The sequence below is a fragment of the Scylla paramamosain genome, chromosome 27, assembly GCF_035594125.1.
Source record: "Scylla paramamosain isolate STU-SP2022 chromosome 27, ASM3559412v1, whole genome shotgun sequence".
NCBI classification, from domain to species: domain Eukaryota; kingdom Metazoa; phylum Arthropoda; class Malacostraca; order Decapoda; family Portunidae; genus Scylla; species Scylla paramamosain.
The window spans coordinates 828,696-855,106 of NC_087177.1; the positions used below are offsets into that span (position 1 = coordinate 828,696).

Below are 26,411 nucleotides of genomic sequence, written 5' to 3' on the forward strand. Positions count from 1 at the left end.
ATGGTGATGCAGTGTGTGTTGCTTTGTCTTTCGTTGTACAGATTGTTATGCAGTGTGTGTGTGTGTGTGTGTGTGTGTGTGTGTGTGTTGCCTTATCTTTCGTTGTACAGATGGTGATGCTGTGTGTGTGTGTGTGTGTGTGTGTGTGTGTGTTGCCTTATCTTTCGTTGTACAGATGGTGATGCAGTGTGTGTGTGTGTGTGTGTGTGTGTGTGTGTTGCCTTGTCTTTCGTTGTACATATGCTTATGCAGTGTGTATGTGTGTGTGTGTGTGTGTGTGCCGCCCCCGCCCAGACCTCGTGACATGACCCCCGTCCACCACTGACGACGACACCGACCACCACCACCACCACAACCATCAAAATTATGAGAAAATATTGCAGTCACCGAGAAAAGTAAGTCTCTCTCTCTCTCTCTCTCTCTCTCTCTCTCTCTCTCTCTCTCTCTCTCTCTCTCTCTCTCTCTCTCTCTCTCTCTCTCTCTCTCTCTCTCTCTCTCTCTCTCTCTCTCTCTGCATATTGTTTGTCATGTTGAATGTACACTAGTTCGTCTTGTTGTATTTTGAAGCTCCCTCCAAAACTTAAAAGGTGAACTTGGCTTGACTTCCTAATGCATTGTGACCCATGACTTGCATTAATAAGAACATAGCCGGCTTATACCCGTCTGCTGGGAAGGCCGCTGTTTTAACACGTATCTAGTTCTGTTGTGTCATAAATCTCCGTTGTTTGGTGGTGTAGGAATGTATATTTAACAAAAGCACACATAAAAAAATTCAAGTTTGTTACCCTTCCTTATTACAGGGGTTCCTAAGGGTGTTTTAGACCACCCCGCCCTCATCAGCTGACTGTCAGGCGAGAGTCTACAGTCCCGTCTGATCAAATGAGAAGCTTAAGTGTCAGAGAAGAAATGTGTTTATTTAAACAATGCATTTAACTAATTAATATATTTGGTCACTGTATTTCAATTTTTACCTTATCTTAGATGGTAGTATATTGTCTGTTGTATTTTAAAGTTTCGATATAATAATGGAAATTCCTTACTATACTGACCGTCAGGCGTCAGCGAAGTATGGCAGCAACATGACGAGTTGGAGGGGACCTTGCCTTGCCTAGTGGAAATTCACCTCATAGCATGGTAACTGAAGTAAGGCATGTGATTTGTTGATATAATGGGTTTTCACTGAATATGTGAGAATAGCTGTAAGACTGTGTTGAGGTGGGAAAAGGAATTACCATTCAGTGACTGGCTTGTTTGGGGAGAGAAATTCAAATCATCTTGTTTTTCTTCACAGTTGTGCTCATTGTTTTGTCAAAGGATAGTAGCTTCTATTAATTCGTGTGGTATTGGTATCAAAGTGTATTTCATTATCCCACAAACCAACATACGCAGTACTAGATGGACTCCAGAAGCCTTCCTGATTGTATCTCAAGGAGCCCTCAGGGTTACTTTATCAGGGTCACCTCTTGTCCTCTGAGAACCTAAAGTAGGGCCATATTTTAGGACCAGGTAATTTTTTATAATACGTCCGTTCCCCCATCCCCCAAATCTCTTAAACAAGCTTGGGTATCTGGTGGGAAAGTGGGATTGTAGGGTGGGGGGGGGAGAAGCTAAATTTGGACATTCATGAAAAGTCTAAGGATGAGGCAGGCAGAGAGTCCGGGGCCCCAATTCTCCATGAGTGCCAATTTCTAGGCTAACGTAATTTTACCTAACCTAATCATGGGTGCTTCATTCCTAACGTAACCTTACATTACCCAACTTAACCAGGGGACACTAACCTATCCTATCCTAACTGGGGCTTTGGCATCCTTGGATACCTCCCTTAAGGAAACTTAAACTAATCTTACCTAATCTACCATATCCTAACCTAACTGGAGGATGGGGGGCCTCAACCCAACGATCGCCCTTAAGGACACTAACCTAACCTGACCCAACCTAATCATATACAGTAAAATCCCTCTTATCCGGCATCAACAGGACCGCCGACATGCCGGATACTTGAATATTGCCGGATACTTGAATAGAAGTGAAATTATGTCCACAATCACCACCCTACACTCGCATCTTACCACAACAAAGATCAGCTGAACTTAATCAGCAGCTGATCTGATCAGCTGCTTAAGTGTAAGCACAACACGCTTCCTCTTTTCTACAACTTTAGGCATGATGAAGGTGTCAGGCGATAAACAGTGCACACGCGGGACTGAGTCACGGAGTAAACACAGTGCAGTGGGCTGCGGATGGCATGAAGCAGTGCGCTCTGGTGGCGAGGGGACAAAGTATGCCTCGCGCGGGAATTTTAATCGATTTTATGAGTACATGTTGATTTTTTATTGATTTTAAGGCTCGGGGAAAAATGTGCCGGATACTTGAAGCTGCCGGATAAGAGGGATTTTACTGTACCTTAAAAAGAAGTGGAAGGTCCAGTGTGTGATTGGCAGACCTCTTCTTCATCGGCAAAACTAGCTGGCACTTGATTGATTTCAGCAAAACACTATGCAATCTTAAGAAATGTATACCCAAATCGTCCTGCTTATGGAATTGCACAATAAAATCCCAGTACTTAGATTTGTGTTCACTTCACTTGGCTGCCACTGTGACACTGAAAAAAAGAGTCACAGACACACAAATATGATGGAAAGATATTATAAGATATTAAAAAATGTGCCATTTTCAGGGACAGAATGATGTCTGGCAGAGGCAAAGTCCCACCACCAGTCCCCAGGAAGAAGCCCAAGCTGGAGGGTGTGGACTCCAAGACAAAGGAGTGTACCCCATCAGACTCAGTGTACCATGTGCCAAAGGAGCAATTGCTTGCTTGTGAAGATCTCCTCAGACTCCCAATCTTATATGATGACATTGGTAAGTTTTTTTTTTTTTTTTTGCCAGATTGATCTAGGGATAAGTCAGATTTTATTTAGTTTTGTATACCTACTCAGTGATGGACATAGATGCACAGAATTGTCAGAGGCAGTACCAGTATGTCATTGATTGAAATAATGTCTGAAATGGTCATATCTTTTAGGAAGAGGCTTAAACACTACTGATGACCATCATGATAAACCATAAACTGATAGACTTTTAGACAGAGGCCCAGCAAAGTTTTGGACTAAATGGTTCAGAAAGAAAACAGAGATTTAGGTGTTTGCAGGGAGGCTTCACAAGACAGTACAGCATGGCAAGCTTATATTAGTCTGATATGACCAACACATGGAAGAATGTATGGAGCCTTGAGGATGGTGCTCATGATCATCTGTTGTCTTTCCATCAGTTCTGCAGTGTGTGCACACCAGGTTTGAGAAAGGCCTCTATTATACTTGGGCTGGCCCTACCCTTGTAGCTGTCAACCCATGCCACCCTGTGGACCACCTCTATACACCTCAGCAAATAAAACATCATCACCAAGAAGTTGAGGTTAGTTATGATCTCAATAGGAAATATGCAGAGAAATTATATTCTTACTTGAATATCTTATCAGATCCTGAATGAAAGATCTCTAACATATGCTGTAGTGTACTGCTATTACAAGGCATGGCTTTATCACCACATCAACTGTCGTTCATCTAAAGAACACACAATAAAACTTATTTTGATTTATGCTCCCTACATAAAGGTGGACCAACAAACACTCCTACCACCAAGGGATCTGGTTGTGTTGCTGGGAAAGAAAACTGCTTATAGATAGAATTGTGTTTCCTTTATTGATTTCAGTCATCCAGGAGGGTACCAGCTTTGTTGCTGATGAGATAGCTATGAACAAAGTGACAAGAGGGACACCACAAGTGTCACCAGTGGTCATCTCTGCCAACCACCATGTCACAGCCAATTGTTATTTCTTCTGATCCCATGGAAATTCTATTACAATAGTTACCAAATTAAAGTAGGAAATTTGGGGATTACTTTACTGTTAATAGTGACTGCGATCCTTGGGAGTGGAACAAAAAAGAATTTTGTTAGTGAATGGTTTGCCCTCTCAGACTTTCTTCCTACAGCACTTGTCTGTAGAATTCAAACTTTGGGGAGGCAGTTTACATTAATTAAACCTCAGGCTTTTCCTGCCATTACATAATTTAGCTTCAATGTGTAGTTGGAGAGAAAAAGGTATAGACATTGATGTTTGTAAATCAGACACCTTCCATTCTTTCTGTCAAAAGACTACAGTACTACATTCAATCTGAGGAACTGGAGTTAGCATTATCTTTCTTGCAGAGTGGAGTTGAGGCCAGATCGGCACATGTGTACAGTGTGGCAGGTGTGGCTCACCACCGCTTGCAGCATGACATTGGGCTTCTCAATCAAGCCATCCTGGTGTCTGGTGAAAGTGGTTCAGGAAAGGCAAGTTTTGGTGGATTTTGTTTTATCAGATCTTCGATTCTTGTGTTAACTTTCTACTCATAGTTTGGCCTCTAGAATTTTATTTTGGGCTCTCAAGAACTGCAATTTTGCGCCATTAGACTTCAAAAGAATGTATTTTAAATTTCTAAAGGATTTTGTAAAATTCTGGATCCTGTACATAATCACATAACTACATCTGTGGAACTTCAGTGATTCTGATTTTGTTACTCAAAATATTTTGTAGCTAGTGAAGACTTCTGTGTTTTGATCAGCTCTCTCTTTTTTAAAGTTAATTTACTTTTGATGTGACATGCTGTGGTAATAATGTCTTACCTTGCACAGACTGAATCAGCACGATACATGCTGGGATACCTGACTCACGTTGAGAAGCATTTTCCCCAAGTGAAAAAAACACCTTCAAAAAATGTAGTGAGAGACAAACAACCTGAGGATATTCAGAAGAAAATATTAGCTTCCAATCCAATCCTTGAAGCTTTTGGTAATGCTGCAACACTACGCAACCATAATTCCAGCAGGTAATTTCACTTCTTAGACCACATTAGAATTTAATTTATTATATTCACACACAGCACTCTTGGGTGGGGCCTGAGTTTGGACATATTTCACTCTATACCTACCAGTGGTTCATGTTGTTCGTTAAACATTGATATTGTGATTCTGTAGGTGCATGTTTATATTTTTATTAAAATAATATGGCAACACTATATCATATCTGGGATAATTCCCTTTGAAATGTATCATTTGTATATTTTATATTTATTGAAGGACTTCCTTCTTCAATCTTGTCCTACGTGATGTACTATTGGTATTTCTCAGATTTGGAAAGCTAATTTGTCTGCAATATGGTGGAGGGCAGATGCGTGGGGCTGAAATTGACACCTATCTATTGGAAAAGACGAGAGTCACTCACCAGCCACACCACGAACGTAACTTTCATATTTTTTATCAGGTAATGCAGCAGTTTCTTTTTGTTAAAGCATCATCAGCTATTGAGATATTGATAACTGTTCCTACCCTATGTAATGGATATCTTTGTTACTATGTTCTTTACTTTGTGTCATAATTACATTATTCATATAATGCATTTTTATGTTCAGGTTGTGTCTGGACTTGAAGCTGGAGTGATTAAAGACATAGGAGTTGAAAAGGAACAGAAGTTTGCCATATTATCAGAGCAAGCCACTGCTTCAGATCTCTCCAATCTTCAGGAAACTCTCCATGCCTTTAAACAGCTACAGTTTTCAGCAGACCACATGAAGCAGATATTTCAAGTAAGTATTGGTTGTGGGCTGTACTGCCATACAAAAGTGGGAAGTTAAGAAAATCTCAGTGTAATTTTTCCTCATCTACAGTCTGCGACATTTTTAATTAGAACTCCCACTAACGTGAGCATCACATTGCACAAACTTGCCCGTTCTCGGTCTGAAAAAATCTGCTGGGAGAAAATAACTGCATGGTAACTCAGGTTAGCTTCTCATATGTTTTTGAAAGCCTAGAGTAACAGATTCAGTGTTTGACATATTGACGTATGGGAAAGTTATCTTTTGCAACCCCTCCTTGCTTTTGCTACCAAAACAGGTGTGTTTGTTTTAAACAAAGTGTTCTATGGAAGTGATGTGTGATGCTTGGAAAATATACAGTCCATAATTACATAGTATGAGTGTTAGTTTCACTAGAATAATGAAACATTGAAAAATATGACGCACAACTAATGGCAATGAAAAGACCAAGTGTGTTGGTGAAGAAATGAGGATGAGCCTTACCACAAACATGGTGGTGGGACACCCCAAAATGTTTGCTTTTAAGTTTTGCTGTAAGTTGAGAATGTACCTCTAACTGTTTCTAGATACCATGTAAGGTGTTGTCAAACATTTTGAGGTGAGGCACATCCTCATGTCCCTCATCACTCCATGTCTTCACCAATGCACTCACAGTCTTTATATTGCCAGTAGTTGTGTGGTGTATTTTTCAACTTGTTTCATCATTCTAGTGAAACTCTAACATCCATACTATGTAATCATGGCCTGTATATTTTCTAAGCATCACACATCACCTCAGCAGAACACTTTGCTTTAAACAAAAACAGCTGTTTTGTTGGCCGAAGCAAGGAGCTGTCACAAAAAGATAAATTTCCCTTAAGTGAACATGTCAAACACTGAATCCGTTACTTTATGTTTTCAAAAATATGTGAGGGGCTAATGTAAATTGTCATGTAGTTACTTTCTCCCAGCGGATTTTCAGACTGATAAGAGGCAAGTTGCCAGTTTGTGCAATGTGATGCTCACATTGGCAGTTCTAATTGTGAATGTCGCAGACTGTAGTAGATTATTTAGATTGTGCTATTTATTGTTGGTAAAGAGAACTGGATATTGTCTTATATATATATATTGAGCAGATGATGTGAATTTCTCATTACTTATATGGTTATCCTCTTATAGGTTATATTGGCCTTGCTGTACTTAGGAAACATCAAGTTTCAGCAAAAGGAAGTGGGAAATACCAGCTGGATGATCAACAAAGATGACAAAGGTACTGTTACCAACATGCTACATGGTCTTGTGGCTGGGAATCAACATTCTTATCTTCATTACCTTTATATTTTGAGTTTGTTGGTGGTGAAATGTACAGAATATTTGTCTTACTTTGGCCTTGGTGATTGGGGCCAGAATCAGCTTGTAGGGTAACATATTGACAGAATAAGTGTAACATTCCTTTTTGTTTTCTTGCAGACAGTGCTGAGGGGCTAAGAATTGCTTGTCAGTTATTAGGCCTAGATGACGACAATGTGACAAGGACCCTTACTGTCCACACCATAAATGTCTTTAGTGGTGGCAAGGTATCTTCTAGGAATTCCCTCCATTTAGTAAAGCTAACTGAAGCTGTGTAACCAAGTGAAAGTTATTGAGTCTTGCTTTATTTCTATAACAATACTTCTACATTAACCATTTATGAGGTGTGTTAGTGAACAGTAGACCTAACTTGTGATAATCCATTCCTCTTAAATGGTCTTGGTTTTACACTGATTCCCCAACTACTTTTTCTCCATGGGAAAAAAGATCTATGTCAATGTCCTCTAAGATCATTTATTTACTTTAAAACATCAGGAATTAACATTAATTATAATTTTCTTAAAATATTTAACAGATCTCTTGCTGCCTTTTAGTTAAATAAATGTAGTAAATGTTGTGTGCATTATTTTTGTTGCAGGTCAATGTGTTCCATAAACCATTAGAGCGTGAGAGTCAGTGTGCTGAACGTAGAGATGCTCTCATGCAACTCTTATACCAGACACTCTTTCTGCACATTGTTAGCTTCATCAATACTGAAATTAGTGTTCACAGAAGTATGTGGTCACATTTTATGGGTAAGTCTCTCTCTCTCTCTCTCTCTCTCTCTCTCTCTCTCTCTCTCTCTCTCTCTCTCTCTCTCTCTCTCTCTCTCTCTCTCTCTCTCTCTCTCTCTCTCTCTCTCTCTCTCTCTCTCTCTCTCTCTCTCTCTCTCTCTCTCTCGCTCTCTCCATTGAATACATGATTAATACTTACACACACACACACACACACACACATGTTATAGCTGCCATTTATAAATTACTCATGGTACAAATGCTGCATAAAAAGGAATTGTGATAATTGCACTTTGTGATTGATAGGTATATCAAATGGAGATGGAGAGCATCAAGATATTGCTGCTGTGAGGTCACTGTTCTTCTAAATCTATTAACAGTGGTGTTCCTCAGGGTTCTGTCCTGTCACCTGCTCTCTTATTCATCAGTGATCTTATAAACTAAACTTTTTGTCCTATCCACTTCTGCGCTGATGATACCACCCTGCACTTTTCTGCGTCTTTTCATAGATGTCCATCTCTTCAAGAAGTAAACAGTTCACACAGGGAAGCCACAGAATGCCTAACTTTTGATCTATAAAATTTCTGATTGGGGCAGAACAAACTTAGCATTGTTAAATGCCTCAAAAACTCAATTCCTCCATCTATCAACTCACCACAATATTCCAGATAATTATCTCTTCTTGAATGAGACTTGAATGTCCCTCTCTTCTGTCTCATCTTATATCTCATCTCAAGCTAAAACCGCTTCTATGGAGTTAAGCATTCTGAGTCATCTCTGTCAGTTTTTCTCACCCCCCTAGCTGGTAACTCTGTACAGGGACCTTATCTGTCCATGTACGGAGTGTGCATCACATGTATGGGGGGTTCCACTCATACTGTTCTTTTAGAAAAGGTGGAATAAAAAGAAAACAATGATAACAAATGATAGAACTCAAACTTAACCAGACAAATTCTGTACTTCCCTGTACTTCCCATGACTTGAAGTCCAGCATAGTTAGGTCAGGTTATGTCATTTTAGAGACTTTTTTTATGCTTTTATGAAAGCAGTCATTTTATCAGTAATATAAATATGTACTTACATCTCTTCTACTTAAAAGTCTACACATATCAAAACAACATTGATCCTCTCCATCTGCTATCCCTTATACTTTACTCTTATAATTATTCCTTCTCAGCTTCTTCCTTTCATACATTGAAACTGCTTTATCAGCTGTTTTAATCTTGTTTGACTTCATTGCCAGTGTGGCATAGTATAGTAGATCATACAGTATGTATTGTTTGTATAACAAAATGCTGCTTTTATGTTCAAATTATGTTTTTTTGCTGTATCACATACTACTGGTTTGAAGAGAATTGATGTAGATTAGTACTATGATTAAAATCCATTGTCATAGCAATTACACTTAAGTTAGTAGTCTTCACAGAGCCTTTCCTAAAATAGGATTATCTACACACCCAGTTGAAACAAAAAATAAAAAATTAAATCTGAAGGTCTTAAATCTAATAAGCCTGAACCATGAAGTAGGTATTGTAATCAAATGCTTTTCTTTTCTTTTTAATTAATTGATTTATTATTCATTTATTTTATTTATTTAATTATTTATTTCCAGGTATCTTGGACATCTATGGATTTGAAACTTTTGAGAATAACAGTCTAGAGCAGCTGTGCATCAACTATGCCAATGAAAGACTTCAGCAAGCATTTATACTTAGGTATCTTGCAACAGAACACAAGGCAAGTTAAAAAAGATTATTTCTATTGTTATGTCAGAGTTGATACAGGTGTGTTTAATTAAGCATGTATGAAAAAAATCAGTATATCAACACAAACCAGGGCATTCCCACTTGTATAGCCTCAACTTTAGGCACAAACAGAACACACTCAGTACATTGAAATACTGAGCAGTTAATGTGGAAACCTGAATAAATCTGAGCTTTAGATGTGCATGGTGCCATGAATCAAACCTGATGCCAGTGTGAAAGCCGAGCATGTCAAGCAATGAGCCGAGAAAGTCAAGCAATGAGGTGCATCCCATGCTTAAGTGGGGTTACAGGGCCTTTTTTTTGGATGGCTCGTTGTATAGTTGAAGTAGAAGAATATGAAGCTAGGAATATGTTTGACTGTCAGACTAAGAAGGGATTAAGGAACCCAATCTGTGAGGAATGGTGCCATTTGTAAAGCAAAATTATGAAAAATGAAGAGTGAAGGGATAAATGATACTTCACGGAGAGGTGTACAAGAAATAAGAGCTCGTATCTCAGACGCTACAGGGGATGAAGCTTCAGTTAGGAAATTTATTTATAAGAAAGCATCAAATAAAGTTTTAGTATAATATTTAAGATAAAAGCACGTGAATATTAACAGCTTGATTACTTTAAAATGTTTAACCTTCTTTGATCATAGGTTTCTGCATTGTGAGTGATGCAATATAAGCTTTCAAATCTTTCCCACAGATACTGAAAGAGGAGGGATTTCTTGAGATGGACATTCCATACACAGACAACTCCAACTGTGTTCTGGTTATTGACTCACACATCTCTGTCTTTGCAATTCTCAATGAGGTATGTCATCTTATTGTTTTCAGAAGAAGGTGTTTCAATATATGAATAAGTTTTTTTATTTGTGTGAGTTTGATACATAATATGTAAATAGATTTAATACTGGTTTTCTTTTCATAAAGATTTAATACATTCCATTATGTATAATTTCATGCTTCTTGGCCATTTTCTTTGGTGTAAGTATTGTTATGCATAAAACTTTGAGATGTGAATTTCAATTAGCTGTTCTTGAGTCATATTTAGAATTGCAATTTTAGTTAGTAGTTGCTATTATTTTACATAAGCCTCAGATATTATGCAGATGTTTTATGTATTAATTATCTAGTATATCCTGTGTATTAAATTCCTTCTAACAATTACCACAGGAATGTCAGCTGAAACGTGATGTGAAGGAAGAGGAGGCCTGCATCCGCATCTGTAATGCTCTTGAGGACACAGGTGTTGTCAGTGCCCCACCTTACCACAAGCCCAACCCTGGCTTTGTTATCAAGCATTATGCTGGCCCAGTACAGTATGAAGCACATGGTCTCCTGCACAAGAACAAGGATGAAGTAAGATGCTTATTGTACTATGGTAACCTCCAAATACTTTCATATTTTTCTTTCACCCTTTCACCCACTTCATTTTGTATTGTTACATGTATAATTTGATCACTCATCTGTTTCCAAAATGACAGAATTTAGGATGATATCAAATATTTGGAAGGAGGGAGGAGCATTAATCATGGCATTTATAATCATCTTCCTTCCTTCACCATACCACATCAACAAAGCAATTATTTTAGCTTTTAAAAAAAATATTTTAATGTCAAAATTCATTACCTGTCTGTACATTGACATTCACATTTAATTAAAATCTGGAGGAAGAATGACAAGCAGCCACCCTTCAGTATGTGTTACGTCTTCCTTCCTGTAGTGTGCCACTATTACTTAAGTTATTTTAGCTGGAAAAAGAGGAATCATAAGGTTAATCTTTATGGTCATCTTTAATTTTAGGGCATATATCAGAATGTTGTCCATAACATGGCACAAGTAATACAACACCCTTTCTCTTCTACAGGTCCCACATGAAGTGTTACAATTGCTGACTGTCAGTAGCAGTATCTTCATGAAAAAACTGACTTCACTGCTTGATAACAAAGATCCTGAGTTTGGCAGGCGGACAACTCGCAAGATCACAACTCTTGCAAAATTCAAATTTTCTTTAGATTCCTTGATGAAGACATTGTCAGGTTGTGATTTACATTATGTGCGATGCATAAAACCCAGTTTGAGATGCCTGCCAGGTGTGTGTGAAGTATTGTTCAGTTTGTACTTGTTTGGAAAGAATGTCTTACATTTCCTTCAATTTTGATAAATACAAGTGTTAATTTTCCAAAGTTGTTGAATTTTTAATAGATGGATCTGTATTTTTGTGATTAGGGCCAACACCATCGTAATAGGTTTGGATTATTCTTGGTACACAATACATTTTGAGTAACAGCAGGCTCTGAAAAACTGCAGCATGCAGTTTATTTGAACCTGTTATTATAATAAATTAACCTTATTTTTATTCATTGATATAATTATACTTTGTGTATTTGCTATACTTCCTTGGCCATAAAACCATCCAATTATCCTCTTTCCTTTCAGGGCAAGTGGATAAGGAGTACATGATGCAGCAGTTGCGGGCATGTGGCATCATTGAGACGGTCTGCATCAGCCAGGCTGGGTATCCAGTGCGGTAAGTGTGGATGTGGTTGGTCTAAGTTTCACCGTGGATCTAGAAAGTAGCATTTGGGATGTAGGCATGTTTTAGGGACAAATATATGTAATAGTTTTGTGAGGAATAAGTTTGCTCAATGTGCAAGTAAAGTGTATAGGAGAGCCTAATCAAGCAATTAATAGATGTGACTGAAGTGAACGTTAGTAAGGAATAAGGAAGATTGAGAAAAGGAAAAGGTTGTGTACACAAGATTTTTCAAGTGATATAATAAGAGAATTTTTTGGAAATTGGTGAAAAATTTATGTGCAGCTTTTTTGTACCTAGCAAAACCATACAATAGGGAGACAGTGTTAGGTAAACATGGTGAGAAGGATGGAAAAATAAGAGAGTGGGTTTTGAAAGTTAGATGTATCATAGAATCACTTGCAAGGGTTGAGAGGAATGTGTAAATAGATGTAAAGAGGTTTAAAGAGTAATATTCACCTGCCAGCATTGAATTACAGATCATAGAATAGGGTGCAGCAAGCAGGAGTGCATACTGGAATGAATGATCAGAGAGGTCCATCTGATGTGACAGGATGGGAGAGTGAGAACAAAGAAAGCATATATGAGAGATGTGGTATGAGTACCTGTGCAAGCAGTGTGAATTGTGGAGTGGTGGAATGAATGAAGAGAAATATACTGAAATGTTATGGTCATATTGAGAGAATGAAGAGTAAAGAGTTTGTATAGAAAGCATGTGAATGAAACTGAAGGTCCTAATCAGGGGTCACATAGATAGGAGAAGGAAAAGGTAAAAGTACATCTGTGAAAGGTGTTAATAATGGCTAAAAACATGAACAAGCAAGGAAGGAATGTTTTGGATGGGGAGAGGCTTCTCTACTGTGGCCACCTCATATATTATTGCTTATGCCTTGATTACAAGTTCAGTAAACTCATAGCACAGAACTTCTAACTGAAATTTTGTACTTTTAATTATTTATATTTTTATTTATTTTCTGTTAATTAATTTATTTATTTATCAATTTTTTGCAGAATGTCCTACAGTGACTTCATTAAAAGATATGGAGACAGACAAGGAGTTTTGGAAGTGGTTGATGCATCCATTAAATTGGCCACTTCAGTCTTAGCATCAAAAGAAAAGGAAAATATTGATAATCTCTGCAGGTAGTCAACAATACTTTACATGTAATGACAAGAAGTGAATTTTGTCATATATCTCATGCAGAACCTTCTCTGGTATAATGCATTTTCTCTTTTTACCTCAGGTTTGGCCACACTCGAATGTTTCTCTCTGAAAGTGCTCTTCACTCTTTGGAAATAGTGCGTGAAAGGAAGAGGACCCAGGCTGCCACCTCTTTACAGAAATGTAATTGGAATTCATGATATTTATTACAAGTGCTTTTTCTTTAAGTGTGGACTGCTTATAGAGTTTTCTTCAACATTGCCAAATGAGTTAAGAAGCAGATCTAGGATTGTGTATTCACTCTCCAGTTTATAAGCCATTTTTCACAGTATATATGTGATATTAGTGTGAAGGATTGAGAAGCTTATTATCTAAGTAATGAAGACTTTTTTTTTTATTATTAGAATGATTAAATGAAATCTTTTTAAAAATACATAAAAGTTTGTCAGATTGAAATGGAGTTCAAGAAAAATATAAAAGCTGAGTCAGGGGAAGCAAGGATTGCATGCATGAAAGGCATTAATTAATAACACTTCTGTCTGAAACTCCTCTATGGAGGAAGCCTGTAAGGGAATAGAACCTTATCTAAAAAGTTAAGTAGGAATTTAAGCATTATACCCTTAATCCAGATGTAAAGCCCACTATTATGTTGCAGATTGGAAAAGACATAAATGCTGGAAGCAGTTCAGAAAACTGAAGGAGGCATCTCTTGTGTTTCAAAAATATACAAGGATGTGGTTGGCAAAGAACGGATACAGAAAAATTAAGCGAAGTTGTGTGTTGATCCAGAAACACATCAGGAGGTTCATTGTGCACCAGAAATATCAAAGATTACGTAAGGCAACTGTGGTAATCCAAAAGTACTTCAGAGGTTCAATAGCAAGAAGAAAATTTGATATTGTACGGCAGCAGGCAATAGCAAGACCTTATTCCAGCCAGTCTTACATGTCCATGAACAGCTTGGGTTACTGTAGCCTTTCTACATCAGTATCAAGTTATGGTATCCATCATTCTCTTGTTGACATGAGTTGTTTAGAAGCATCATTTGGTACTCTTGGAGCTTTGAGTTTAAATGGAGACTTGTTTAATTCTTATATATCCCCTCAGCATCATCAGAGATTACTTGAAACAGAAGAGTCAGGCATTGAAACTGACACTGAAAGTATCAATGGTGACAGTGGTGTCAGCAAGCCACGAAAGTTGCGCCGCAGGGCCCAGCTGCAAAAGCTGTTGCAAAGTAGAAGTAGAGTTCGTCACACCGGTAGTGAAGAGTCTTTAGTAGATGCACCTGATGTGGCACTTCCCAGTGTTGAAGCAAGAGATGATGCCTCATGTCAAAATCAGGCAAATTTTAAAGAAAACATTGTACAAGGAAATTCTGTAAATGTCTGTAATATTTCTAGAACTGAAATTAAAAAGCATTCTTCAGATGAAAGGACTAAAAAAGACAGACCTGTGCCCTGTGAAGATCGACAAAAGATGCGTGTTGCAACTTTAAGAAGTCTCCATGAAGTTTCTGATATTCTGAAAACTACTTCTCCATTTGAAGACCTTCAATTAGTTTTACTGAAACAAAGCATTTCAGTTTTCTTCAAGAGTGGTGTACTTTCCTACAGACGCATGCCAATGGTGAGTGTTTTTCTTGAAAATTCATTGTTAGCAAATGAAAAATCATCAGTATTTACATAAGCAAATAGTAATAGTTTGTGCTTGTTTCAATTCATTAGTCATATGCTTCCCTATTTTCTTTACTACCCATATTAAATATGTAAGTTATTTACATCACTCAGGTAAAAACTAATCATAACAAAAGATGGTATGTAATTGGATCTTTCATATTTAGTTTGAAATTTCATGTTGCTTCTTCATATCAATCATTTCCAGATCAGCATCAAGTTCCACACCCGTCCTACCTGCCTCCCCTTTTCCCATCACCTGCCCCATCACGAGCAGCCACGAGGTCTATGGGAAGCACTCCCTTAATAAGGTAGGTTTTATCATGCAGATTTTCTGTAATTCTGTGTGTCAGTGATGTCTTTTTCTCTTTGATCTCTATCCATTTACACATCTTTTTACCAAAGCTGGCCACTAATGCAATATCTCCACCAAAGCACACAGCTAATCAAGCCAGATGCCAGATTCCATCAAGGCCAACTCTATATAATCTCCTTTGAATATAAATTCAACTTGTGATTTAACTTACATTCTATACTACATAATATACTTTTTTTCTGCAGAATACAAGAGTATACCTGCCAAAATTTGCCTTGCACTGGAATGTTTAACCTTGAACTACTGGTTTGTATGACTTGGATCATATCTCATGAACCAGTCACTGTCCTTGTTGTTGTAAAACTATTTTACATTTTGTGTGTTTCTGAGGTTGTCAGTAATTTTTTATATATTGCAGCTTGAAAAGAAAAGAGAACATATCAATATGGTAAGACGTAAGAACATTTTCCTTAAAAGTTCCATGTAATTCAAGATGATCAATACCCAAAAGATAAATTTTATTCTTGACATTATATACATTAAAGTACCCTGGGAATACAGTTGGATTGGATCCTTCTTAGGGCTTCATTCAGGAATTTCATTCTTTTCCAGGGTGCATTTGTATATATTTTTACCCTTGTGATTTTATGCTATGTAAATTTGAATTTTCTTTCTGAAACTTTTAATGAAAGAAGTTGCTCATTTTGTGGTTAGGCATTCCCTAGATTGGTATATGAACTAGGTACTGCCTAGATATTGATACATTTCTACTGTCATCAGAGGCAATAATAATCAAAACTGAAACTTAATATAAAATAGAATCTGATAAGGAATGCACTGCAGACATCTATATTCAAATTTAGTTTCATAATATATATATATATATATATATATATATATATATATATATATATATATATATATATATATATATATATATATATATATATATATATATATATATATATATATATATATATATATATTCAAATTATGTAGAGGTTGCAGACAAAATGCATCCAGAAAAATAAAAGAAATAATGAAATGTTTGCAGTGCTTTCAGTGATATGTGAATAACTTAGATTTTGTGATTATAAATTACTGTAATTGGAAAATCAGTCAAAAATCTAGAAATGAGCCTAGAATTGTATTGGATACACATGGAAGAGACCTGTCCACATTTGAATTTTAGAATTTTGTACAATTTGCTTAGATCAAACTTGTATGAATAGATATATATTTGCACTCCATCATTTTTTAGTATATTATAAAAAAAATAGATATTTAGTGTCCTTTGTAAGGTGCCAAATAGTAATGAAATGTAGGTACACAAACATGGAATGTAGAATGACAGCTATGTGTTTGTCATTATTATACCTTTCCCTTCTTCTTGTTATTTATTTATTTTCTTCATGAGGCAGACTTGAAATCATTAACAGCACACCTGACATGTCATTACACATTCCACTTATTGACATTGCTGCTGGTCAATACTTAATCAGCACTGTTGTGGCAGCTTAGTCAAGATAAAGTGTGCAGGCAAACACACACACTAATTAAAGCCTATCTTAACCCTCTAATTCTAAAGAGGAAAGGCCAGTTATGATATACAATAAAACAATATCTTAATGTAATAGCAACCCAAGTGTACACACATTAGAAGCTGGACTCGTACCTAACTGTAAGCAACTACAGAAATACCATCATCAGTTATTCCCTCCCTCCTCCTCCTCTCTCAGTGCATTTTGCCAGCATCAGGCATCAGTGAGTAACTAACTTCTTTGTTGTTGGAATAAGCAGTCTGCTTATTTTTTTTTTTGTTCCTACCTGCCTTGCTATTTTTTATATATAAGAATCACATAGCCTATAGGTCTCTAGGAAAGAGAGGTACAGTTTTCACTAAACAACAATGTTCAAGGGTCCATTGTGAAGCATAACACCAATAACAATTATATTCCATTCCCAAGAATGGGGTCTTGCCAAGATAAGGCACCACAACACGCCATATACATTCCTTAGAATCAAATTAATTCCATCTTCATCCATAGGCCTCTTTTGTACTTCAGACATAACTAAGTAAACTTTAGGCATCACACCTCCATTCCTTCACCCACTACCTGCTAATGTCTCTCTGAGACAAAATACTCCAGAACTTACAAGCCAAAACAAGTAACCATATCAAGCATTTTTTTCTGCACTGATGGTAATAAACCTGAGGGGCCCAAATCTCACCATAAATCAACATAACCTCATTACTGAACAGGACATTAAGGTCCAGCCTTGGGGAAAACAGGGAGATTAACTATTTGAATAGGTTGTTTTACCTCTTCATATAGTAATCATGTACTAGAATGTCACAACTATATACCACACTAACATAAACTTACCTAAAAGTACTAACACTTAAATTTCTTGAATCTATTTTTGTATAAAATGTAGCTATTTTTGTTTCATAAAATGGTGATTTTGCAAGCTCCTTTTTGTTGTGTAGAGCTAAACTTTTAACCTGTTACTGTGTGTACATATCAGTGCCAATGTAATCATAATTCTATGTGATCAAGGATTGTTCAGCATTAGTATACCACACAGTTTATGAGTACTGGACTAAAAGACTGACCACAGCAGTGTCTGCTGATAGGGTTGCTTGTGTGTATTAACTCCAATAGAATAAGAATTAATAAGTATCCTATTGTGAATGAGAATGTTGGACCACTATTATTTATATATATTTTTATACAAACATTCCTAAGTATCAAAGAAATACTCAATGCCATTTATAAGTAGGTAGACTGATTTTACACTAAACAGGCACTAGAGAAGCACTATACAAAAGTCCAAGTGATGACACATTTTAGGCTACTCATTCATATGTCAGAAGTTCTGGCTATGAAGTAGTGAATGTTATGCAGTGCAATCAGTGATATGGCTCCTTAATTTTGCAGTGTTTACTCATTAATACATAAAATGTCTTAAAATAGAATGTAGAGGAAGAGATCAAATCATTCACTAAAATATACTTGTTTCAGACAATTTAGAAATTGTGAATTTTACTTTTTATTATTATTAATATTATTATTGAGACATTTTGACAATTTGGAATTGGAGGTGAAAAGGGACACACGTGTTATGTTATGGGCCGAGTTAATTCCTGACTAGTTTCGCTGGTGCTTCTTCAGAGGAACTGAATAAGCTCCAGCATTGGCCCCATTGATATGAGGCTGGAGTGTTCATGGTGTCAACCTGCTCGCTGATTGGGCTGGTTCATACAGTGGGTCACCCACCTCAGCCTGAGTCACGTGTGAAGGGTGCACCGCATGTTGCTGCTGCTGTCACTGCCCACACAATGTCCCCAGTTCTCCTATTCATCATGAATAATAATAACATTAACAAGAGGACTGGGGACATCATGTGGGAGACAACAGCAAGCAGCAACATGTGGCATACCCCTCACAGTTGACCCAGACTGAGAGGTGGGTGACCCAGCATGTGAACTGGCCAATCAGGTTGATGCCACAAACGCTCTGGCCTCATATCAACGACACCAACACTAGAGCTTACTTATTTCCCCTAAAGAAGCACCAGTGAAATTAGTCAGGAATAAACTCACCCCATAACACCCGTTTTTCTCTTTTCATCTCCACTTCCATTATTATTATTATTATTTTTATTTTTACTACTACTACTACTTCTGTACATGTATCTTTAAATTCTAACCAAGGATTGATGTAGTTGACATGTTCATAGTGTAAGATTGGTGCTACTTGTGTGATGTTACTGTTTCTAATGAATTATTGTAAATATTAATGTTCCTGATGTCAGCTCAAAGCATGGTATATATTTATGTACAAGAAAAAACAGATCTATATTTTTTGTTTTCTTATATACCCCTGAAATCAAATTAAATTAACTGAATCTATATTTTTTTGTTTTCCTATATACCCTTGAAATCAAATTAAATTATCACTTTACAGAGAAGCTGTTTTCTATGAAGCCATTGATCTGCACATTCCAATAACTCACTCATGATCAGTACTGATGGGAGTCTGTCATGAAAATATCAAATTTTATTTTGCTTACCTGAAGGTCTGACTTGGAGCACAACTTTTAGTTTGAAAGTAAATTTAGAAGACAGGAGTCTTGACCTTATCTAAAAAGGTTAGAGGTCTCATTAATGCATCACTTATAGGGAAGGTATGTGCTGGGCATCATGTGTCCAACGTGCTGGTGTGGGGTGACGCTCCTGAAGAGAATGGTGACTCAAACCAGCTTATTCGGGGGCATGTGTCCCCACACCAGCACAGGTGAAAGAATTGAGAATAATTACATTAATCATGAACTCCAAAGTTCATAATTTAATACATTTTTTTTTAAGACTTGCATAAAAGTAAAATTAGCTAATTTTGGGATTAAAGAATGATAATCACTGAAATTTGCATAATTTACATAGAAGTCTGACTGGCCAGCTAAGTTACTTTACTATTACTGAGATTTCACACTAGGAGGCACTGTGAATTGACAGCAAGAAAAAAAAAAAAAAAAAAAACACTTGGCTGAATGTCAGTGAGTGTTGGCTGTTGGTGGTGGCATAATTGTGGGCTTCATTCAAACCTTTACATGATTGTGGGATAAGAACATATAATTTTGAGTTTAGCAACTCATACCACTCTAGATGGGGATGACTTAATACTGGACCACACTGCAATCATAACACCACTAAAGTGATGGCACTTCATTCAATTCTTCATTATAGGCTTATGATTGATTGACTGACTAATCCCAACTTAGAAAAAGATAATGATGATGATGATGATGATGATAATAAATGCAATCTCACAGCACATACATGTAGGTAACACAAGGCTAGCACATCCTCAGCAAACCTGTGCATACAAAAAAATTGTGATTTTTTAAATTTTCATTATATAAAATAATTTACAAAATGTTTCGACCTTAAGATCAAACTGTCACCTTAATGAATATACAAACATAATTATAAGTACTGTGCTATTATAAAAGAGAGAGAAAAAAAAACATTTAACATTTTGTAACACATACAACTCTTCACTTTGTCTTAATTGTATGCACTCACAATTCATGTCTACAATACCAAACTGAAACTTTTATCCTACAACGCTTATTGATTCCACACACGAGATAACACCCGAGTCTTAGACAAGTTCAAATGTTGTAAGTTTTCAAATATGTACATGTTCAATATTAAGCTCACTCAATACTGATCCTTTCATTTAAGTTGTAAAAACTAGATTTATAAAAAAAACTAACAATTATAAACTGAAAATCAATTTTGCAATGTCTTTCAAACTGCGTATGTACTTCACAACATTTTTTTTAAAGTTTTATCAACAATATATCAAAATTACCACCAATACAAACTTACTTAGTTTCAACTTCATTAACTATGAGCATGGCAGTTTCTTCTTCTTTGCCTGCAGTTTCTTCATCTGAATCATACTTTGCACCAGTATCTGGTGGCAGCTCACGAAGAGCCATTGTCCCTGGAGCCTCCCCAAGACCTGCAACAGCTTGGATGTTGGCACACACCTCAGAATACAGCTGGTGCACTAAGCTGCTCATGTGAGTCACATCTGCAACTTCAACAGGTTTCTCTTGTAGCACCTGAGAATGTGGACGCTGTGTTGGCCAGTGTTCCCATGGTGCCAAGTGTAGTTGTAGTGGCCTCTTGGTCAAGATGGAGAATGCTGGTTGCAATTCATAGCAATTCTTAAACAGTGAGACACGAGCAAAAATATAAAGACCTAACCGAGCTCTAGACATGGCCACCACAAGACGCCTTACATCCCGCAAGTGTCCCACAGCTTTAGTTCGCACTAGTGACAACAAGATGTAGTCATTCTGTTGCCCTTGATACTTGTCAACAGTGCTTATCTTATGAGGACGGCCAAACAAGGGGTTTCGGGCACACCTTTGCTCCACTACATCACGCAACAACTCTTTCTGACCATTGTATGTAGTCAACAGAGATATTTTTGACGATGGATATCCAAGAAGACGCATGTACATATACAAATGTACAACATACTCTGCTTCAGCCAGATTTTGGTAGAAATATTTGCGTGGTTCTGATTCTCCACGGCCTTCCAGATCATCAACATTGATCAACTGATATTCATGATACAGCCCAGCATTTGCAGTTCTAAACTCTGGCCAAGATATGACATGCGGAAGGTCACCCAGATTATTGTACCTCCAATTATAGAGTGCACAAATAGATGGACGGGCTCGCCCTTGAGCATCCAATTCAACTGTGGGAACACCAAGCCTCACAAACCTGGTAAACAAACTTTGTTCACAGTTACTGTACTTTTGGAATGCCATATTCTTGATGACTGGAGGCAGCTGGTGGTGATCTCCGATCATCACCCAACGCTTGAGTCTGTTTCGTCCATCTTCAGGATTCTGCAGAAGCAATGGAATGAATGTTTCAATTTCTAATATCTGAGCACTTTCCTCCATTAAGATGTTATCAAACTGAAAACCCAAATCCACAAGTTCTCGACGCTTGAGAGCTGCATGAGTACAAGTCATGGCAATAATTTTGGCTTCCTTAACCAGCAGGTATCTAGTACGATCAAGGCCACTTCTCAGCATCTCAAATGCACGAAATTCCTTCAACTGTGTGAAGATATTTTCCAAGTACCTAAAACAGCCTGATGCAATTTCCATATCTTCCTCATAGCTTTTTCCTTTAAACAAAGGTTGGGGAGCATTACTAAAGAAGACATGGAATGGGAACAAGTCTGATATTTGTTCAACATTGACAGGTTTGCCTGGAGTGGCAGTAACTTGGCTCATGTAACACTCCCAGCGTGCTAATACATGCTGGAGGAAGAAATAGCCAGCTGTTTCACATGAGGCACCCATCTCCCCTGCCACTCCAAGAGACTCCTTGAGACGGGTTACTTCCTCTAGGAGCTCAAGTCTCTTGCTGAGGACGTAGTTGACACGGCCATACCTGCTGAAGTCCTTTTCAGTCTCTAATGCTTCTTCACCATGACCAAGACGCAGAAGATGCCGCTCGTCAACATCGAGAGCAATAACTTTTTCAAAGAGCTGATTCAGAGCCTGATTGGAATGTGTGACAACAAGAGTACGTTCAGCTGGATTATTGTGGTATATGTTTGATATAATCTGAACAGCAACATCTGTTTTGCCTGTCCCTGGAGGCCCAACAACCATGGTAAGGCCTGGCTGCATTCCTGAGCGAATGGCTTCAACCTGAGTTGGTGTAAACTGCACTCTGTTTTTGCGAGGCACTGTGTAAGGGTATGGGCCTCGGCTCGGCACAACATAGGGCTCGACAAATATGCTCTTGGTTATTTTGTTCTCCTCTTCCTCAGCTAGTCGTTTGGTTGACTTCTGGTCCTCAAATGTTAATTTAAATGGTGGCTGCAGTGTTACTTTTAGATTATGATCAATAGAATGATTTGGGAAACTCTTCTTCAAATGCTCAAAATTCAGAAAAGTATCATTAAAATCTAAGGTCCCCAGAGCATTCTCCCTCTGAGAATAATGGGCAGCTCCTGGATCACCATATCCAAGGATAATGTCCAGAAGCCAGTCAGGTACCACACACTTGGTGTTCATCAGGTCTCGGATCGTTTCCAGCACGGCCTTGAAGTTATTTTCTTTAGGTTTACGCCTCATTAGAATGTTGAAAGTTTCATAAACATCTTCACCTCCATTATTTGACTTGATATTGTCCATATCAATTTTGTACTGATTACAATCCAACCAGACTCTAAATGTTCTAGTTTCACCTTTGAGCTCAGGCTTGGGTTCAGGTCCCTCTTCTATGACACGGCCATTCTCATCCAGCATCCCCTCAACTTCACATCCCCGGATGTAATGGATCCCCCACTCATCTGGAAAGTGTCCTTGGGGATTAGGCAATTCTTTGGGAGCAATCACTGACAAAAGCAAGCAAACATCATGCTTTCTTAATGCTTCCCATTCATTTTTTATCTCTCTTCTAACGCTCAAATTTACAGTAATATCAGCTCTCACTCGTGATGGTTTGTCTTCACCTACATTAGGCTTTGCTACTTCACATACAGCAAAATTGACAATTGGTTGTGCCATACGAGCCCATCCTCTGAAAATTACTTGGTTACTTTCAGTCAACCATGGATTTAGCCTCATTACAATGTCCTCTATATCCTGCCTGATTTCATAAGTTGACTCAAGTCTAAACAGGTCAAAATTTCTTAATAAATAATCATGCAGTGTTAGAAACTGCAGATTTAATTTTGGTAAAGCTAAGCATGCATCACCAGAAAAGTACTCAGAAGGAACAATATTATCATCCCAAATGATCTGCTCCGTCGGGTAGAGAGGCATACGATTAATTGCCTCAAGCTGAGAGATACGCCTCTGGTACTTCCAAAGAATCACTTCAGTCAAATATTTCCTGTCTGTTATACTCTCATCTTCTCTTGGTAAAACATTAAGCAGCTGACACAATTTAAGGACATCTGGGTCTTCTATCTGATCAATGTAATGTCTCAAAGTTTCAGTGTCATCCACTGCTGCTATACTTGAAAAACTGAATTGGGTTAATTCTGAGAAGTTTTTAAATGTGATGCTCTGCATTTCCTTGACTTGGTTGTAATGAATTTTCATCACATCTAAATCAGAGAGAGGCTGGCCTGTGTTATCATTTATTTCGAACTGGGCAAAAACCTTTAGTATATGCAGTAGCTGTGAAAAAAGCTTGCCTTCCTCTCTGGTAGCTAGTGGGGATAAGTGGCACTTCACCAGAAAATTACATGAATGCAAGAGTGTATTGAGGAATCTTCTTGTAGGAAGCTGAGATTCAAGGTCAATCATCAATTCAAGGAATCTTTCACAGTAATGTACAACATCTTGATTTGGTTCCTTGTCTTCCATAGAAATGGTTGATAACTTCTTCAAAAACTGTTGCATCATGGAGTACAGAAACTTTGTATCAAAGTTAAAGTTTTCCAATTCAACACCACTCAACTTTTTTCTGTGACGTGCAGTTCGTTTCAAAGCTTTGGCCCAATTAGGGAACTCCTTCAACACATTTTGAAGCTGGCCATCAGAAAGACACTCAAGAATGTTGTAGGACACAGTGTGGCTGATGCCATCACGTATGAGATCTGTCTCAATGCTGTTGTACAAATGGTTGAGAAATACAATCATATGAGTCTGTTCTTTTTGTGAAAACTTGTTACTTATATCTAAACATGCCTTCATTAAGTGCCTCAAAAAGCCTGCAAAAGGTTCTGGGTGCTTCACAAAAGACTCCCAAGCTGGTACGCGCTCACGAAACTTCTCATTGACCAAAATGATGACAGACATGAGATGTACAGGGCTAGCATTTTCTGAATAATTTGGCCACACATAGTTCTCCAAGTACTGACTTAGCTCGAGGACCACAATGCGACGAGTGCTGAAATCTGTTGCTCTGACTTCACTTTCATATATATCACTTATGACTTGAGGGTCATATGGGAGGTGCTTTTCCTTGGTCTCTGGTGACCAGTACTGCTGTGCCAAAAAAGTGACACGATCAGCACTGATCTGCTCAACAGTCAATCCCTTCATCTTGAAAACTGAGGATGGCCTTCTTCACAAACACCAATACCACATCCTTGGATTTCCTGAAAAATAAAGAGGTTATTGCATTATATATATATATATATATATATATATATATATATATATATATATATATATATATATATATATATATATATATATATATATATATATATATATATATATATATAGTGAAATGGGATAAATATAACAACCTCAAGCAAGCAGTTATATAAAATGAATTTAACTTCTAATCTCCACTAGTCCACTGAAGTGTTCCCCAGGAGTTCTTCTAGCAAGAATTATTACCATAAAACATTCAGTAACAACACCAATATAAAATTTCCTCCCTCACATTTTTCCCAATAGAGCCTCATTAAGTAAATTCTAATATGAGGTAACAAATGTTATGGACAGACGTCAGAAAGACAGATCTGGATTCTCTAGTGAGTTTATCAGAGGATTTTAAGTATTCATACAGTAATATCAGTATTTCTTAAGTTGTATATATCCATTAATGGATAAAGGCTCTTTTAGGGAAGAATTAGTACAAACATTTACTCCAGGGCCATTGCATTATCCTATTATATATATATATATATATATATATATATATATATATATATATATATATATATATATATATATATATATATATATATATATATATATATATATATATATATATATATATATAAAAGGTAAAGTGGTACGATCAAAATATAACCTAACATCATGAATTTTCCAGCTGAACTTAATGACAGCTGCAGTTCTTTGAGTCTGTAAGATAACTGGAGCTAGATCCTTTAAAACTCTCACAAACAGCAATACAACCTGACCATTCTGTCAAACTATGTGAAATAAAACTTTGGAATACAGCTTCACCAACCTTCTTCAATGAAAGTTTATCATTCTGTTCTAGCAGTCATCCTTCATATTACAGCAGCCATACAAGTCAACAAAATGGTACCTGAAAAATACACGCAGTAATTACTATAATGATCACACAACATATATAAAACCTTATTAAATCATCAACAATCTTTAAACTTTTGATAGCCATACTAAATATAAACAAAAAAAGAACTCATTATACAGCCATGCTACATTCCAAGTCAATTCACTTTACAGTAAGTAAACCCTTGCTATATTGGTTCAAATGGAAGAAAACCCAATCTGAACACGCCGGGCGGTAAGTAATATTATCATATTGAATCACCACACTAAACTAACTCACAGTCGCAAAATGTCAGGAAACGTATGTAACATTTCCTGACATTCTGCTACTGTTATTTTTTACTTATGTAACATTTCCTGACATTCTGCTACTGACTTTTTTTTTTTCTCAGTACAAGAATAATTTTCTGTTCTCCATGACACGTACACTGGATGCCCATGATCCACAGCAACAAGAATGGCACCAGTCAGTACGTCACTCACCCTCCACTCCACCTGGACTCCCTTAACCTGTACTGCACCACCAAGATGGAGTTACGAAACTCCTGAACACCCAGGTATCCTGCAGATCTAAGTACCTCAACAATCAGAGGAGACAGATGCAGCCTCCACGCCACACGCGGCGCCAAAACGTTCTGTTTTCTGTTATGTTTCGGTTAGGCGTCAATTTGATCTTGATCTCGACTGTGCCGGAGTCGATTTCTCCTGA

The 26,411-nt window shown here is 37.3% G+C and overlaps 2 protein-coding genes across 5 annotated transcripts; one reads left to right on the forward strand and one right to left on the reverse strand.

Annotated features, from left to right (window-relative positions):
• The first annotated feature begins 238 nt into the window (after nucleotides 1–238).
• On the forward strand, nucleotides 239–19,630 carry LOC135113994 (unconventional myosin-XIX-like). Of its 3 annotated transcripts, none has more exons than XM_064029578.1 (21): nucleotides 244–395; nucleotides 1,056–1,143; nucleotides 2,678–2,862; nucleotides 3,272–3,414; nucleotides 4,210–4,335; nucleotides 4,678–4,871; nucleotides 5,173–5,305; nucleotides 5,454–5,627; nucleotides 6,795–6,885; nucleotides 7,086–7,192; nucleotides 7,564–7,720; nucleotides 9,312–9,436; nucleotides 10,156–10,263; nucleotides 10,626–10,811; nucleotides 11,320–11,545; nucleotides 11,892–11,982; nucleotides 13,000–13,131; nucleotides 13,233–13,333; nucleotides 13,806–14,779; nucleotides 15,035–15,137; nucleotides 15,388–19,630. In XM_064029578.1, exons 3-20 carry the CDS (start codon nucleotides 2,685–2,687, stop codon nucleotides 15,131–15,133), a joined length of 3,345 nt encoding a protein of 1,114 aa, XP_063885648.1. In that variant the 5' UTR covers nucleotides 244–395; nucleotides 1,056–1,143; nucleotides 2,678–2,684; the 3' UTR covers nucleotides 15,134–15,137; nucleotides 15,388–19,630. The 3 variants fall into 3 exon arrangements, with proteins under 3 accessions (XP_063885647.1, XP_063885648.1, XP_063885650.1); XM_064029580.1 differs by having other exon boundaries at nucleotides 1,056–1,134; XM_064029577.1 differs by lacking the exon at nucleotides 1,056–1,143 and having other exon boundaries at nucleotides 239–395.
• On the reverse strand, nucleotides 16,948–26,411 carry LOC135113993 (RNA helicase aquarius-like). Of its 2 annotated transcripts, none has more exons than XM_064029575.1 (3): nucleotides 26,281–26,411; nucleotides 25,635–25,715; nucleotides 16,948–24,807 (listed from the first exon to the last, which is right to left on the reverse strand). In XM_064029575.1, the coding sequence occupies exon 3, from the start codon at nucleotides 24,749–24,751 to the stop codon at nucleotides 20,537–20,539; it is 4,215 nt and encodes a 1,404-aa protein (XP_063885645.1). In that variant the 5' UTR covers nucleotides 24,752–24,807; nucleotides 25,635–25,715; nucleotides 26,281–26,411; the 3' UTR covers nucleotides 16,948–20,536. The 2 variants fall into 2 exon arrangements, with proteins under 2 accessions (XP_063885645.1, XP_063885646.1); XM_064029576.1 differs by having other exon boundaries at nucleotides 26,186–26,335.

Coding starts and splice junctions, on each gene's coding strand:
- LOC135113994 (XM_064029577.1), top strand. CDS start 367: ATGAGAAAATATTGCAGTCACCGAGAAAA. Junction 4,336..4,677: donor GTGAAAGTGGTTCAGGAAAG/GCAAGTTTTGGT, acceptor TACCTTGCACAG/ACTGAATCAGCACGATACAT. Junction 7,193..7,563: donor ATGTCTTTAGTGGTGGCAAG/GTATCTTCTAGG, acceptor TTTTTGTTGCAG/GTCAATGTGTTCCATAAACC.
- LOC135113993 (XM_064029575.1), bottom strand. CDS start 24,751: ATGAAGGGATTGACTGTTGAGCAGATCAGTGCTGATCGTGTCACTTTT.